This window comes from Ptychodera flava, chromosome 14, assembly GCF_041260155.1.
Source record: "Ptychodera flava strain L36383 chromosome 14, AS_Pfla_20210202, whole genome shotgun sequence".
In the NCBI taxonomy this organism is placed as follows: Eukaryota; Metazoa; Hemichordata; class Enteropneusta; family Ptychoderidae; genus Ptychodera; species Ptychodera flava.
The window spans coordinates 12,287,303-12,305,842 of NC_091941.1; the positions used below are offsets into that span (position 1 = coordinate 12,287,303).

General features: G+C 36.5%; 1 protein-coding gene across 2 annotated transcripts; it reads left to right on the forward strand.

The window, feature by feature from the left end:
* The first annotated feature begins 61 nt into the window (after positions 1-61).
* On the forward strand, positions 62-18,149 carry LOC139149377 (uncharacterized). 2 transcript variants are annotated; one of them, XR_011556108.1, is made up of 30 exons: positions 62-381; positions 1,043-1,147; positions 1,822-1,886; positions 2,350-2,471; positions 3,291-3,448; positions 3,920-4,009; positions 4,193-4,256; positions 4,516-4,582; positions 4,777-4,843; positions 5,217-5,244; positions 5,561-5,687; positions 6,166-6,321; positions 6,759-6,873; positions 7,382-7,438; positions 7,982-8,006; positions 8,224-8,320; positions 10,087-10,156; positions 10,422-10,609; positions 10,791-10,842; positions 11,199-11,246; positions 11,717-11,778; positions 12,135-12,221; positions 13,636-13,921; positions 14,383-14,490; positions 14,743-14,818; positions 14,943-15,059; positions 15,399-15,626; positions 15,900-16,069; positions 16,631-16,899; positions 17,431-18,149. XR_011556108.1 is itself a non-coding variant. In XM_070721106.1 (29 exons), the coding sequence occupies exons 1-29, from the start codon at positions 298-300 to the stop codon at positions 16,763-16,765; spliced, it is 3,054 nt and encodes a 1,017-aa protein (XP_070577207.1). In that variant the 5' UTR covers positions 62-297; the 3' UTR covers positions 16,766-17,319. The 2 variants fall into 2 exon arrangements, 1 of the variants encoding a protein (XP_070577207.1); XM_070721106.1 differs by lacking the exon at positions 17,431-18,149 and having other exon boundaries at positions 16,631-17,319.
* The last annotated feature ends 391 nt before the right edge of the window (positions 18,150-18,540 follow it).

Below are 18,540 nucleotides of genomic sequence, written 5' to 3' on the forward strand. Positions count from 1 at the left end.
GAAAATTGCTTTTCGAATCCCTAGGTATCCCAACAATAGTAGCAGTTGACCCCACCAGGTCAGGTCGTGTCAGGTCGTGTCGCGTGTCGGAGGTAGGTGTATGGTATACTTACTGAGCGCGGAGTGGCTCTTTGCTCCGATACACATGATAAAAAAGCACCGCGCCAAACTATACTTATCGTGATGTAGCATCGATTGAGAGGAACCGTAGCTTGCGACACTGAACTACTGGTAGCGCAATCCGCGCAACGTGGCTGCAAGTGCAAGAGCTGCACGCTGGGTGGTCAAGCAGACGACATGAGGGTCGTTGGCTGTTTGCTATGCCTTTTCGTTTTACTGACTTTGGTCACCAGCTGTTTCAGTAAAAAACGAGAAATACAGGTACACGCATTTGATAATAGTCTACGTATCATGCGAGGTGCTTGCCTGCGTACGATGCTGTGTGTTCCCGGCGTATATATGCCCACAGGTGCATGGAGTTGCCAGTGTAGTAATAGTATACGTTCTCCGGCTATACTACGCTGGCAACTTCAGGCACCTGTGTATACGCCGGGAACTCACAGCATCGTACGTATTGAGGTGCAAGTCTCTAATTCAGCGGCAGTATAGTCATAAAATCCATAAAATCCAGGGCATGGATACTACCTCCACGTGCTAGGTAACGATCACAAAATAAAATATGGACATTCGGAATTTGCAGTTGTAACACATTTTTGGCCATATTACTATTACTCTCACCAGATAAACAACATGCCCTATAGAGGATGATATAGTAATGCCCTGAAAAAGAAAGAGTGAATTATTCATGCTTCAACCAACCAAAAACTTTTTTTTTTTTGGTTTTTTGGTTTGTTTGTTTGTTTTTTTGGGGGGGGGGCATATGCAATCAATGTTATCATCATCATCATCATCGTCGTCATGATCATCACCTGTTTCCACTTAGCATCATTCTGTATCTAGCAACAGAATACCAAGACCAGCCATGTTTGAGTGTGAGTGTTCCATCCACCCTTGATAAGCAATATCCTCATTCTTTCCCTAGAAAGCGGCTTCTCAATTGATAGAGAAGGAATCCAAAAAAGTTGACACCAGTTCCTGTAAGTCGTCAAATGCAGATCACATTGTGAAACTAAGATTGAAAGACAAGGTAAGAATATTAGCTGCTATATCTTTTTTTTTTAATTTAAATCTTTTTTTTTTGTGATTTGACTGATTAGCAAAAATAGTGTAATGTGAAAGAGACAGTAGTGTAGTTGGTACATTTAAATACATCTGGGCATGTGTTCTGCACATACTCTAATTTTTATTGGTAATCTGCTCAAGCAAGCCTCTCTCACAAATTTTTCAATTTAGTAGAATATTATGACTTGGGAAAGGTACACCTTTCCATATGCAGAAATGTAAACTTGTACAGCAGTGACCAGTTTTTAAACTTGAAACAGATGTTGAACAAGCATTGCTTTTAGGACAAAACCATTCTTTAAAGAGCAAGGAGGGAGACCTTTAAAACGGTTGAGAAGGTCTGTACTTGTACTGCACATGCAGAAGAACGTTCTCAGAATTCTCCAAGTAAGGAACTTGTTTGAGTTGCTATCACAACACATAGCAGCATACTTGGTGATGAGCGTATGATTAATGTTTTGACAAGTATATGGCTGTCTCTCAAAATCGTTCTGTTTGCTCGGGTGCCAAATTGAGTTTACAAAATTATGGAAAACTTTAAATCATGGACCTTTCCTTCATTGCATGTTTTGCAATATTTCTGTTGATAATCTTGTTGTGTGCTGCATACATGTCATTTGATCTGATTCCTTCTGACAGGGTAAAGAGTTATTGGCATGCCTCCTGAAAAATCTAGAGTTAAATGTCGAAGACGGCTGGACATGGTACTTGAACATTATAGTAATATATGCATCACATTGCAGTTGTGTTTGAATTCAGTAATGTTGACTTTTCGAACAAGAGCAAAATGAGAAATAGTTCAGAGGGATTAAAGGCTTTAGTGAACAAACTGGGAAATATGTTAGCTAGGAATTCTTAAACAGCTGATGTACCTGCACATGTTGTCAACAATCCACCTTTCACTTGAGAATTATGAATGCATATCTGTGTTTTGAAAGGGAGCAAGTTTCAGCAAGGAAATTCAGCTAGGAATATAAAATTATCTCCTAAAATCAATATTAGTGTTGTTTTTGGTATACTGATGAAACTTCAGAGGACAACAGCAATGTTTCCGTTTTTCCAATGCAATCCATCTGTGCATGTCAATACATGAGAAATCTGTGTGCATGACCACTTAAAGAATTGCATCCATTCCCCTCACTTGATTTTACTTTTCATGCTTGACAGGTCAGAGCTTGGGACAATGTATGATAGGCAAGGAGAGACTTCAAAAGCAACGACTTGTCTAAAGCAAGCTGCCAAACTCTCTGGAAAAATATCCTCCCATATCCAAAAGTGGCATTATATTGGTGGGTAACTTTAAAACATACGCTCAAATTATGGAAGCATTCTCAATGTTTTAGCATCATTTATAATTTGTCAGAATTATAAGCATTTCAGTCAATAAATGATGACTGGTAAGCACACTTCAGTATAAACTTAGTATTCATCAAAGATCCTGTTCTTTTGCACATCTTCCAACAAAAGCTGAATAGAGAATCATAACATCACAGATAACCAGAAGGATAATGGTTTAACGATTCTTCATTTACAGTTAAAACAATAAGACATGTATAAAAGCAGGTGTATTTTAGGCTTTTTGTGAGGAGATATTTTATGCAAACCTTTTTCATCAGTGTAAAATTTTTCCTACTTGACCTTGCAATCTCTCTGAAACTGGAAGGGAAGTAAAACCCTCATTATGCAGTCCACTGTTCAAGTTAGATTAGTGTACAGTACACCATGTTACTGAACAGAGTAGAATGTTGTGAATCTTTCTATCCTTAATTGAAATTTTGTTAATACCGTTCAATCAAGCAAGCTAAATAAACTGACACTCATTCATTGCTTATGTAGCATTGTAGAATTTGCACAACAATTCATGATTGAAACTTATGGTGAGGTGAAGCTGTATATTGTCTGATTACCTTCACTTTTAAAATTTTGGATGGATGAACTAAAACTGTGAAGTTACTGGTAAACAAATAATAATTATGAATGGCCTTGGTGAACATGGAGAGTTTGTATTAGGTATAGGTGTTCAGGACAGAAAGTGTACAACATAAGTACACAATGCTGTGCGTATGCAGTGAATATAATCCGCAATCACTACTATGTTTTCTGTACAGGTCCATTTGTGGTCGGTAAGCCAGAGGTGGACGGAGATCCCTTGGAGTTCTATGGCAGCGTTTACAATGCATCTAGACAGCGTTACGACAAAAAAGTCAAGTACTACTCAGAGCTTGTCAATGGATGCGAAATACAGTGGAAGAAAATTACACAAAAGGTCTGAGTGCTGGATCATGTACTTTCAAAAGTTTAATGATTCGGATATTTGTAAAAACTTATTTTCAGTCAGCCTTTGTCATGTAAACTACCACATAGGTTGAGCAGTCATTCATAAATAATTATAGAAAAGTTTCAAGCTTATGTCTTCCTTCCTTTGCTCAGAAGGTACAAAGTTGACACTCTGGAGAGTTGCCTTATAGCACCTTGCTCATTGTACCACAATAACCAAACTTCATTACAGTATAAATGTAGAGTAAAATGCTATGTTTGGTATATTAGATGGAATTACAGTGTTTTTGAAAATTCATCAAGTTATTTCAAAGCACCAATCCCATCAGAATGTGACACATTTACAAAAGTACGATAACTGTCATGTTTTCCTTTTCTTCTGCCAAAATACCTTTTGGCTCTCATTGTATAATTTGCATGTGTCAAGCTACCATATTTGATCTTTTCTATTCATTTACAGACTGCAGCTGACAGTGTTCAGGTCAATCCTCAAATCAACTGGAATGAGCTTGTGTCTGGCTTGGGATCGTTGGCAATTACAGAATGGCAGGTGAGAACAGAAATACCATATCAAACATGATTTTCATTAATAAAAGATGGTCTTTGAAATGTAGAAAGAACACTCACTTTGATCACTTAACTACACAAGATACATTACCTGTACCCAGTACATAAAATGCAAAGTTTAATTGCATATAAGTAAACAGCTTTTTTCTGCTCACTGCATGGACAGGGCTGGGCTGTTGGAGAGTTTGCTGTGAACCAGCAAAACGAAAATGTACTAATCCAGTGTTTAGGTGAGAAACCAATTTCAATTTTGAGATTACATGATTCAAAGTTATGTCATTGTATGTTTTTCAAACTCCTGTTGTAGTGAACATTATAGTTTGTCATAGTCTGATATTTGTACTACAGAGTGCTAGAGGAATTGGCAAAATTGTTTTACTATACTACAGACACAATAATTTGAACACTGTGACAAATTGAATGAATGACCACACAGGTACAACTCGGTTTTGATAGGATGAATAAACTGAACATGCATCTATTTGTCAGGTATCACCACCATGTTTGTTGATGGTATCTTTCTTGCTGGGGATGTCTACAGAAGATCACAATATTGGTGAGTACTATTGCATACATCTCAGCCACAGTAGCAGTTCTACAGCTAGACTATCAAATGGTCATCTCATTTTCTTACGAGCTTGGATGTGTTGATAAATGGTTTGTAATTTCGCATTTCATTTCTTAGCTGTCCACGTTTTGAATAACTGTTTTATATTTCTTACAGTGTGTGTGTGTGTTTCATTTTTACAGGTATTCTGTGCCTTTAACTCATGGAATACATACTCTGTATGTCAAGCTAAGAACTAAAGGCACACAGGTGATGTACAGATAACACATAAAATAAAAGAACAGATTTGCTGACTTTACAGAGATCACAATGGTTTCATCATATTTCTCATGTACCAGTGGTTTACTTGTTTCGTTTCTGTTAGTAAGCGTAATTGCGCTCTGAAAATACTCAGTTGCTAGCCTCCTCTTTTTCTTTTTTCTTTTTAACTTATTCAATACTACTTACATGTATTTCCTGTTGATCAGCAGGTAGGACTAGAGTAGAGCATTATTTTCTCAATCAGCAGTTGTCAAACACCATCATGAATTTGAAAAAGTTCTTTGAATGCCAACAGAAAATGTTGTACCTGCTGTTGGTTTCATCATGTCTGTGAGTTGTATATTCTTTTTTATGTTTTCAGGTATTCCAGTGCAATATCAAAATTTCAGGTAGGCATCCAACAAATTAAGTGTGTCAAGAACCATGGTCTTTCCACACTTTCCTTTGGAGTTTGTCTACCAAAGTATTACAACTTTAATATGCAGAGTCAATGATATATCCAGCCATATGTGGACAAATTACTACAGATAATATAACTGTTTCATTATAAAGTCAAGTGAATACCTAATATACCGGTGGTAGTATTTTAAATGTTACTAATGAAATGTTGCTTTGAAGTATATCAAATACTCAGAATATATATGATAAATAATGTAAATACTTAGGCCCAATCTTTACTCTACCCTCACATATCTCGGTACATAGGAACTGAGGTTCTTGAAGTTCATGAGCCAATCATGAAACCTGATCTTGTGGATGGCCATTTGTTTGGTCACATGATTGCAGTTCCAGTCAGCAATTTGCATTCCAGTAAATGGATCAAATCTATCAAGTAAGTGCTGTATTGCCACTATCACATGGGAAGACATTATAAACTAGGACAATGTCACAATTATATTTGAATACTGGACACAGACTTCAATGACGTTATCTATATCTATCAACAAAGAATGTCAAACCTTTGTGATTTTAATACTTCATCTTTTCTTAGAGTTTCCATTTGAAACAGTTGAATGCAAGACCATTGTTTCTGGAGATAAGTTGTACAAGAATCAAAACTTTTAATCATCAGCTAGTGGGCTGCCTTTTATAATTTTGAAATGTGTGAGATTGCACATAAAATCATCACCAATTTGTAACAGCATAATGTTCTTAGCCTTTTAATATTATCAAAAAGTGTTGATTTATCCGCTATCATACAGTTTAAAAATCTTAATACCGTAACTGTATAAATCTTACATGTAGCTCTGATATTAATATAGAAATTTTTTTTGCTTTGCACTGATTTGTTCATTATGAATTCAAAATAGAGTTACCATTGCAAGTCACAGCTATGGTTCGCCAGTCATAATCCACCAATCAGAAGCCACCAAGCGATTTGGCATAGCTCCCGGTCAGACTATACCTGTTACCATAGAGATACACCACAAAGACGAAACTGACAACATGCCTTGTAAGGACACCAAGTAAGTCAGCAGCAGCTGTAACCGTCGCAATACAGAAATCTACACAGCAGCTATAATGATTGCAATACAGAAATCTACATTTTGATATTCATAGCTTAACACTGCTTGCTTCTCAGTTTCTAAAATAAACTTAACAAATAGAGTATTTCATGCAGACGGAAGCAATGTGTACGTCGAGTAATTTTCTTTTCTTTTGAAGCTCGATCAGCATGTTAAACATATCCAGAAGAAACTTGCATTCATCTGTCTGTCTGTCTCTCTCTCTCCTGATTTGAGTTCATTTACTAAAGACATTCAGTACATACTTTCGGAAGAAAATCCTACAAAAAAGGAAGCAATCCTGAATTCCGTCATCCAAGAGGACAGTTACATCATCAGCCAATGCTGAAAAGAATAGCTTTGGTTGTGGAAATTTATGAACTTTCTCCAACTTTCAGGTTTATTTTGAAATTCAGTACTTCTGATGGTCACTCGCAGCAGTTGCCGATCACATTAAGATGCAGGAATTCTGACGAATCATTCGTTTACACATTTAGGGATCATGATGGATCGGTAAGTATGTGAAATCCCTTTATCTACAGATTTAATAGGTTAAACCCAGAATTGAATTCAAATGTACAAACAGAACCATGTGCACCGTATGCATTTGTACATCCGGGGTTTGTTCGTTAGGTGTTCTGAATCTGTGGAACTGCACCTCGAAAATGAAAGACTTAAACTTTTGCTCAAACTTTCTTTCCTCAAGGAAACTTTCAACCATTCTCTTTCGAAATCAAGAATTAAAATTTGGGGTCATCGCGCAAATTTTGGTACAAGAGAAACAAATTACCCATTTACCAATATTTGAAATTCAAAATGGCTGCCATCCTTGTGTTATCTCTATTCCAAAATTTCGCAAAGCTAAGCTGGTGAAAACTTTATTTAATCCATAAGCTTCACAATGAGCCTCCAAACGTGGTATGCCAAAATAATATTGTAAAAGTATAGGCGTCCGAATATCTGTTGCTGAAGCGCATTCCCCTACTTTAATGAAATAGTAATTTACAAATTGTCACACCAGGTCCAGCAAGCAGCAGCGATTGCCCCACTAGAAGACTGTCCCAATGACGTGTGTCCTGTAAGTATGAAACAATTATATTACCTGATGATCCAAAGAGCCGTACAGTCTCAGTATTCTTGAAATAAATTGCTCTAAGTATCACAACAGTATACAATGTTAAGTTTTTAGAGAGGCAGTATTTACAAACTTTTTCAAATTTTTGACATAAATCATGATGTGAGAACTTTTTTGTCAAATAAACATAAGCACAGCACTTGTGTTGTGTTGATCACAGTCTTTGAAAATGACCAGACTACATTCACCAGTTGCAAGCTACCTTTACCTTGTAAGTAATTTTCCACTCAGATAATTATCACATAGTTTATTACCTGTTGAATACACCAACATTGAGCAGAGTTCATTTGTATGTGTCATTTTGAAGTGAATATTACAGTATATTTTTTGTGAAAAATTAGTGTCATATCACATAGAAGCCTGTATTTCGATACATTATTGTCATATCTTTTTCCACAGAATACTGTATTTATACCATGAATCAACAGAAAAATAAAAGAGAACTGTAAAAAACACTATTCATTTTATTTCCTTTTTCTTTTGTAGGTTTTGTTGACCTTACACGGCACAGGTAGTATCTTACAGAACAAGTCTGCATACATTCGATCATTTTGTTATTTTGCCTCACAACAGTTTATCAAATATTAGGGGCAGAGAAGACATATGATTTGCTGCAAAGTCATGAACATCTGGGAAGAGGTTCTGTTTGAAAATTTGAGGTTGTATGATAAATTTTTTTGAGAATCAAATGACTGTTGATACAACTTAAACTTGACTTGTCCTTTCAGGAGTGGCGGTACAAAATCAAGCAGATAGCTACAAGAGAATGGAAAATGGCAAATGGATCTTCGGTCTTGAGACAGCCTGGGTGCTTGCCAGCACAAGGTAAACACAAATGTCAACTGCAATGAATGCAATTACTCTGAATTATATTCAGCTTTCCAGGCCTGCATTGTTGAAATTGATGTAGGGTACATTAGAATTCATAATTAGCCATTATTATTATTATTAATGTATAATTTCATTTTTCATGCTGACTGCGTATTTCTCTGTATGTGAACAACTCCAAATATTATGGTAGAAACACCATCAAAAGATCAATGTAGGATAAAAACTAATACAGTTTTAGGTAGGGCATTGGAAAGTTTGAACCAAAATGTTCCTATCCTACAAAAACAGTATTTAACTTTTTGAATACTCCAGAATGAAGCCCTAGACGATGTTTGCCAAAATGTTTCAGTAGACGGTAAATAGGTTTGAGGAGTAGTGCAGAAGAGTCAATATTTTGTGCAATTTTGAGAAATTTGGTTTGAAAACTGCTCTTGTGTGTTTCAATCAGAATTTCATCTGACTCAAATATACCGGTAGTCAGTTTAATATAAAACTGACTTCACACTCAGAAAACCAACTTTATGCCATGATACAACTTTCTTTGTGACTCTGTTTCATGTAAGCGGTTTCTCTTATTATTAATTCATATTCCTTTTTTAGTCCCCACGGACACCGTCCGGGGGGACTTATAGGTTTGGTCATGTCCGTGCGTGCGTGCGTGCGTCCGTGCGTGCGTGCGTGTGTGCGTGCGTCCGTCCGTTCACGCAGATATCTCAGAGATGCCTGGAGCGATTTCATTCAAACTTGGTACAAGGATTACTTCATATGTCATACAGATGCACGTCAATTTGTTTTTTGATACGATCCAATATGGCCGCCAGGTGGCCATTTTATTACGATTTTTTCATGTACAGAGCCATAACTCAGACATGTTTCAACCGATTGTATTCAAAGCTGGTACAAGGACATTGACCAATGTCATAGATATGCACATTAATTTGTTTTGTGATACGATCCAATATGGCCGCCAGGCGGCCATTTTGTTACGATTTTTTCATGTACAGAGCCATAATTCAGGCATATCTCAACCGACTTTATTCAAACTTTGTACAAGGACATTGACCTATGTCATACATATACACGTCGATTTATTTTGTGATACGATTCAATATGGCCGCCAGGCGGCCATTTTATTACGATTTTTTCATGTACAGAGCCATTACTCAGGCATGTTTCAACTGATTTTATTCAAAGTTGGTACAAGGACATTGACCAATGTCATAGATATGCACGTCAATTTGTTTTGTGATACGATTCAAAATGGCCGCCAGACGGCTATTTTACTACGATTTTTTCATGTACAGAGCCATTACTCAGGCATGTTTCAACTGATTTTATTCAAAGTTGGTACAAGGACATTGACCAATGTCATAGATATGCACGTCAATTTTTCATGTGATACGATCTAATATGGCTGCCGTGCGGCCATTTTGTTACGATTTTTTCATGTACAGAGCCATAACTCAGGCATATCACAACGGATTTTATTCAAACTTGGTACAAGGACATTGACCTATGTCATACATATGCACATTGATTTGTTTTGTGATACGATCCAATATGGCCGACATGTGGCCATTTTATTACGATTTTTTCATGTTCTGAACTACAACTCAGACATGTATCAAGCGAATTTATTCAAAAGTATTTTTATCACAGACCTAATGAAGAGGACTCTATCCTCTCTGAGGACCTGTAAGCAAAGTACCCATTAACAAGTGGGGACTGTGTCATCAACGATGACTTGTTCAATGTTACAGACATGGTGCTCATAACTGGGAGGGACCAGGTGCACTGACTTCAATTACAGCTCTGGACATGCTGAAGAAGGTATGTAAATCACAGGTTGGTCTTTGCTGGAAAATCCCATCAAAGTTTGAGGTAGTATGTGCCTCGAAAGTGAAAGTTTAAACTTTTGTTCAAACTTTCTGTGCAATCAGTTGAATTGCCTACCTGGTTTACAGTTTGATATTTTGAACTATGAGTAAACTCAGTCGTATGCTGTCTTGGGGAACTCATTTGACTGTTGACCTAGTTACTAAGGTCTAATTCATCTTCAAGGAAAAAACATGTTGTACCCTTTTTTTTCACACAGCTAAGCCAAGAAGCATCATGGTTACAGAGCAAGGCAAGCGCTCATCATGTGATCTTTGCAGGTCACTCCATGGGAGGTCATGGAGCATGGCATTTAGCCACACACTATCCAGACAGAGCACTTGCTGTGATGTCATTGGCTGGTTGGATAAAGAAAGAGGAGTATGGAGATAGCAATGAGTTTTTCAGGTAAGCGTAGCTGCTAAATGGTTTTGCACATTCTTTAATACAGTGACTAAATCAAATGTTTAGATCAAATTGTGAGTGGCTCAAGAAAAAAACTAATGAGGTGATCATTGACAATTAGAGAATATGTTAATATTGAAAACGATATCTGTAGATTTATTATAGTGTGTGTGAAATATTTCAGACACGACACAAGTACAAGTCACACAGATCCAGCTGTCAAGGCCATCATGGAGGTAAAAAACATTGAGACTTATAGTATTTGACATCCGTTTAATTTCAGTGTTTAACTCTCAGGCATCACATACTGTATTACATACAAGCTGTTTAACACTGTGTGAATTTAAGTCTCCCATAATGCTCAAAGGGAGAGTTGTATCTGTAGAAGATATATAGTCATCTGTTTATTAAATATATATATTCTATATGCAAATCTATTCTGTTATTTTAATTTCTTATCAATGAAATCACCATTATGTGATTGCTGTACTGTAATGTCATCAAAACATGACATACATCTACAACTGCTGACTTCAGATAAATTGATTTTGCTGAATGTAAAATCTGACATTTTTTTTACTCATTTAACCAGGCATGCATTGCTGAAAATAATGCAGACATTCATATTTCAAACTTGAAGGTGAGTCAGTTTAGGTGTTAAGAATTCAGATTATTGTGAGTAGTGACAGAAGTAAGATGAACTTTCTCTTTAGTTTAACCTGTTCACCCCCAATTCCCTGTGAACAGGTCCACACTCACCCTTGATAACAATGGATTTGGGCCAAACCATGGTGGTGAAAGGGTTGATTCTATTAATGCTATTGGTATGGTTGGTTGTAACATGTACAACAGTCATGTGTTTATGTCTGTCTGTAACAATATTTTCTGTGTGCAAAATCTTTAGAACTGGTACATGTAATATTGAATTTGGTCTACTTTATGCACCATGGGTCTAAAATGGAATTTTGTGCAGTGAATATACATTTGACTCAAACATGTGAAAATCAGCAAAAACTATTGAGAATAATCAATGACAATTTGTATTTCAGTAAAACCAGATTTTGTTTGTGATATGTAAAGTTGTTTGTTGTTTGCATTTGTTTTGAACAGCATGTTGAAATTTTGACAAGAATTGGTGCAAATGACAGGACAGTACATCCTTACTTTGTGAGGTATGTAGCCATGACAACAAATTATCACTGCCTCATGGCTGTTAGAAAAGGACAATTTTATTCAATACATATACTTTAGAGCCAAATCAAAGATTTTTTCTTCTTTCTAGCTTGGTTTGCATCATTTACTTAATGCTATCATCCCCATTATGTAGAAGTGAACTGTGTGTAACAACAGGACTGGACCAAACCATGGTGGTGAAAGGGTTGGAGAATTATTTCCCAGATTTGTCATCTCAGCATGTAATCATAGTTCATAAATATACAAAGTACCCATCATCTGTGGAAAAAAAAAATTTTTTTGAAAGTCCACAAAGTTGGTTTTTCATCTGCAATAACAATGTTATATTTTTCAGGAGGATGTATCGTCTGCTGAAGGAACAGAACAGTAGTGTAAGTTATGATGAATTACCAGGTAAAGAGCATTGGTGGTGGGACACATGGTGAGTGCTCCAGTTATTCATTTCTTCTGAAACCATACTCAACGTACCTGCAGTGTCACATCTTTGTACGTCAGAAATCAAAAGCTCATGTATTTTTCCTTGACAAATTTTACTCATGAAGCTTTGAAAAGCTAACTTCCCATAAAAATCAGTACCAGGGTAGTTGAAATATGTGAATATTGTCGTACTTTCCCATCATTTGCTTAAAAGGTTAATGTTGGAAACTGGTACTGTATGAAAATGTTGCGAAAAGTGTCTGTTACAAGGTTGAAAGATTCAGTTTTCCCATCTAAATTTTTTTTTATTTTAACTCTTCAAAGAAGCTTTACTCTGGGAGAATTAAAAGATTTGTTTAAAATTGTCATTCCTTCAATCATTACAAAAATAACTTCTGGGATTACAGTGCACTGCACTGTACTGTAGGTGATGACATTTTATTTAAGGGGGCGCTGCACCCAACACAGCGTATTTTGCTCAAAAATCATGTTTTTGCAAATATTCATTCAATTTTAATTAATTTTTTAATCCAAGATTAAAATATTAGTTGGTTACCTTTAAGCTTGTAAAGCAGTCACAAGTTGCATGATAAAGAAGTGTTATTTATGCAAATGTATGCAAATCACCCAATTTCCTGGCTTCTTTTTCCTCCCAATATCAAAATTTCCAAAGAATTTAACTGCACTCTTGCTGGGTCAAATTTTCTAAATTTTCACTGTATGTTCATTAAATGCTATATAACAAAACAACTATTTTGTTTGGTAATAAAATTCTTGTATTTTGAATAAGAGGCATTTTAATTTTACTAATCATGATTTTAATCAATTTTTTTGGAGGGACAATCTTTCAACCCTTGCCATTTTAGAATGAGGATACATATTGAAAAATAAAATATACTCTTCTTTCAATTGAAATATGACATTTCAGAAAATAGTGTCAAGTTTTTGACTTCAATTAATTTTTATTATTTTTTTTAAAATTGAGGTTTTTTACCCCAAATATAACGCTCTTCATCCTTCAAGGAAACTACTGCTACAATTCTAAACTTTAGATTCTCTGCTTTTTGAAAATATATGGTATGAAGGGGTTTCCTTGTCATCTTTGATGAGAAACACTGCATTGAAAAAAAGACTGTTGGCAACATGCAGCTCAAATGTTCAGATGTTATCACTTGCCATATACACATGTCTAAGGTTTAAGTTAACTATTGTGTGACTGAAACTATGCCACTTTGCGGCTACATATCAATTTTCTCAGTTAATTTCTAGAAATGGTATATCAACTCTGATGGATATCTCTTTCATGAGCCATTCATCATGGCCTGACAAAACTTTAGCCGTAAAAACATGCATGTACAATTAAATCTATCAATTAGAAGTTAAAGATTATAATGATGATGCTACACTTTGGTTACCAGGGAAACCAATGATGGAGGAGCAGTGAATGATAAACAGCTGAGAGACTTTGTAGGGAAGCACTCCAAAAATATCATTATTGGAGAAAACGATGAAGATGAGGAAAGTTATTGTGACACGGAAGACTGTGATGATGTCGGCACAGATACCAGATACAGTGGTGCACAGACAGCCAGTGAAAGGAAAGGCCAGTATACGTTAACATTGATAAACCCGGCATTTATGGAAGGACTTCATGGAGTGAAAGTAATTCAACAGACTGTACCGTTCAGGATAAGCAGGGTAGAGGTGAGTGAATGATGATTTCAAATGCTTGTCGTTTAAACCTTTCACACACCACCCGATTCTAGTCTAGATATCCAACTTCACCATCCAAAACGATAGGGTTGGGTCAAAGATTTTGGAGTGTATGTGTATTTAAAAGTATGTAAGGTATAACTGAAAGGTTTTGAGTGCAGTAATCTCACACTTTGTTTCCAATTTCTGTTTTGTGTTTTCCTCATTTCCAATTCTTAGTGGTAATAATTCTTCCTTCAACCCAGGTCAACTGCTGTACTGCTTTATTAAAGAAAATGAAAATAGCAAAAACAGTTTGATTATATACATAGGTGACAGAACTTCTTTGACATGCCTGTGAACATGATACTATGCCAGTATGCATACTGTACTCTGTGGATAATGCAATTAACATAACAGCACATGTGAGACTTAGTTTAAAGTATTGTCAATGATTGTATCTTCTTTCACAGATGGATTTCTCATCAGACAAAGTCACCATGGTAACCACCAATGTTGCAAAGTTTACTCTTTATGAACCTGTTCTCTCACCAGTTGATTGGATGACCAAGATTGTGAAGGTAAATATTGTCTTATATTGTCTCAAGGCCATTTTCTAAGCCTGTTAAAATTGTACCTTTTAACTACCGGGTATATGTCAGACCAGTAATAAGTTTACTCTTGACTTTTATGATGTTGTTGTTAATAATTAAAACAGTTGTATTACTTAGTGACTGTCATAATTTTTGCATACAACAGATTTGATTTAATGACATTTGAAATGTAATCAGTATAGCTTTCAATCAACTGCTGGTATGTTTTCTGTGTTACAGGTTGATGGCTCAGAATTTTCAGGGAAAGCCATCACACAAATAGTTACTGGATCATCATACTTTTGTAAACTTCAAGGTAAATACAATCTCATTTTACTCCCATCATTGTTTCATTTTGTTATGATCATGACATGTTATATCCTCACATACTTTTTTGGCTCATGGCTATTTTCTGCCATTTCTCATTTCTCCCAATTAAGGAAAATGGTCAGTTTGCCAAATGGAGAGTCCAGATTTTGAAACTCACCGTCAAAGGGGGCCAGCCAACCTTGGTCCTGCAAGGAGGGTTGCAGAAAATCAGTTTCTAATTGTTACAGGTACTGTTATTATTAGGACAGTCTATCTGTGTTTACATGAATGTCATTCTTTTCAAATCTAGTCAGCCCATTGACCGTCAAGATAAATTTCTCGAGGGTCGAAAGTGAGCGTAACTGTGACTGTCATGTTATCAGGATTCTTCTAAAGTTTAGATTATGTTGGTATCTCTATTATCACTCTGATTAGTGTAAAATTTAGGAGATGGAAACATCTAATGATGACTTGTCTATTTCAGAAGTTATGGAAAGGGGAAATTTTTCATTTTATTATGTTTTTACAACACACCAAATCCAGGTGCCACAACATTCTAAAATGCCACTTTGGCTCACAATCGACAGGTACACATGCATCTGCTGACATCGTGGCTACACTACAGCAGCTGGCTGTCTACATCGCAAATTTGTTCTTTCTGACCTCTGATACCATTGCCCCTGTGTTCAGAGACAATGATCTGACAGAAGACACTGCCAGTCAGTACAATTTGATTGTCTTAGGGGGACCTCAAGAAAACAGCTGGACTAAGAAAATCTTGCAAAATGGTATTCCACTTACAGTTGATGAAAATGGTTAGTTCTTGGATTTCATTGTTAGTTTCAAGATAGAGAAACGTGTTTTATACGCAGTTTGAAGCCAGTGCACTTCCTTGATTTTGTTAAAAGTCATCTTATTTCTGCATATTTCCTTTAATAACGTGGCATATCTCCTTGGTTTTGACCTCCCAATGCTGAGCCTTACACTCTCTACAGGTTTGAAACTAGAACTGTGCAAAGTGAAAATCAGACCTTAACTTCTCAGCTGAAATTTGTGACATAAATTTCATTTCTATTCAACCGCGATAGGTATTGGCCTTGGTGAGTGTCTCTTTTCCCACCATGCAACTGGAGCTTTGTTGCTGGCACCTCACAGAGGCAATGGTCTGGCCCTGTTACTGCTTGGTAACTCCATCCAAGGAGTTGAAGATGTTGTAAGATTAGCTAGTCCTACAATACCACCGATGACTAGATCACCAGTGAGTATCCAATGTAGTCTATTTTCCTATACTTATGAATCCTGAAAAATGGTATTCCCAAACCACAATTATGCTTCTTTGTCCTTTAATCGCGGGTTAAAATGCCCAACCATTTTGTTTTCTTTATTTACTATCTATCGTAAAAGTAGTTTGGGAACACTCCGAAACTGATGAAATTTATTGTGCATTTCTCGACGTTTACCATAAAATATCATATTTTACGGTAAATGTCACCAGGGTGGAGCAAAATGGGCATGGTATGTGATAATCAGCTGAAGCAAACACATGAAGAGATTGCCAAAATGTTCCTTGGGTTCCCCAACAACGCTTACATCGACTAAATACCCATGATTATGAAAAAAAGCATGATATTGCTTACACCTTCATCTCTCCTGATTTGTGATATCAAATTCTACATTACAAATTCAATGCCTTTTAGTGTTCCAAACGATAGACAGAAGAACACAGAATATTTCATCTCAGTCCAAGCATTGATCAGCATGCACTCTTTGATTGAAGCTAACATTGTTCTCTTTCTGTATTTTTTATTTTGTGTTTCAGTTTTCTAACCTAGTCCCAGATTACATAATCACTGGAGCAGATTTCAAGAAGAAAGGACCAGGTGGCTACTTGTGTACAGGTTTCTGGGGAAATCAATGGGATTACAGAAGAGAGACTGCATCGTGTGCATGCTAATTCATTTCAGGTCTTGAATCAGTTTTATAAGAGTCATATCCAGTCCCCTACCTCAGACTGTTTAAACCTAAATATTGTCACAGATATGAGATCACAACTCTCAACGCAATCTCCACCGCAGAGTTTTTCTCGGCGTGTATTTCCCACAATTCCTTGCGCTGTCGCCGATAATGACTCTGCCACAGGTGTCTTGTTTACGTGGTAAATCACCACATACCGATCCGCAAACCGTAAGTCAGCTCAAAACCGACACTGTGACGAACTAGTTGAAAATACAGTCCATTCTCCATGCAAAAGTGTTCATCGGTTGGAAAACTAATTACTATACGTTTATAGCAAAACACGAACTGGAAAATATAATTACCATGGGAACTACTTTTAAATAGTGTAATTATTTGGGAAGAAACAAGGCTTTGACCTGTTCTGACCTTTGGGCGAATCCCCTGTATCGTCTGCTGATGATGAATTTCTTGAATTGTGACCCCTCCTGCACTCGAAGTTATTTACCATGGCTGTATATATGAATCTCAAGATAGAACAATAAATAAACACTGAAAAGAGAAAATGCGTTTTTATTTGAATTTGTAGATAACTGTGCGCGTGCTGGAACGAATTCGAACTGCCGCGCGTTACTGTGGCAATACCATAGCTACAGTGCGCGACAGGTAAAAAAGTAGTTCAAAAATTTAATATATTAAGCAGGAGTGTTGAACAACATATATGTGGAAATGAAAAATGACAGTCATGTTCCTAATTTATAGAACAGAAAGCAAAATTGTTTCAACTGATTTGAAATCCCTTCAAGAGCAGAGGTTTGCATAGTGAATTAGAGGAACAATAGGTGTACTACGGCAAGATACAGATACCCCTTTAGTCCATCAACAAGTGATTGAACTTTCCGCCTCCTGGTCCAAGATATGATCAACAAAACATGACACTCTCTTCCATTTTGAAATGTGAATGGAGTATTGAAACTGTACCTTTTAATATAATCAGGATCATTGTTATATGTACCATCGGTATATGAACAGAAAACAAATACAAACCATAGTGAAACATTTAGAAGATCATGTCTGCAGGCGCTAGGTTGGACAATTCCATCTTAGTTGGTGCCTGGAACTTCAATGACATAAAAACACCTCAGCTTCAGTGCCTCGGTATTGTGATTCAACATACTGGGATCCAAAAGTGTGCTGTTTTAGTATTTATGTCAGCATTTTTTCATTCACCGGTATGTTGTTATTTAGTTTCATGGTTTTGCAGGTGCAAATGAAGAAAACTTATGTGCAACATTCCCTTGTCCCAACAGACAAACTTTAATATAGGCTCATAAGCATATTTCATCTTTGGAAAGTAATGAAGAAAAATGATGTGATACTGCAATAGGCCAAATCCGGAATTCGAATCGACTACGGTACAAACAAAGCCGTGTGCGCAAACGCGCATAGACGTACGTGTATTTCCATACGCGTTAGTACACATGTGGGTTTGTTTGTACCGGCATCACATGATTATTTGGGCGTACTGAATCTGTAGAACGCATCGAGTCCTTTTTATTCCGGAGTAGAACCATTAATAGATATGACTATTGTTAGTTAGATCACTTTGATATTGCATCAGGGCTAAGCTTCTCTTCTGCAAAGAGAATAATTTTACGGAGCAGACTTGATACAACCATCTGTTACTTGTCCAGTATGACATCCCCTTTTTATGCCGGCACCTACTGCATTAATGCCCATGTCAAGTCTGTCCCATCTAGTAACTTTGAGTAATTA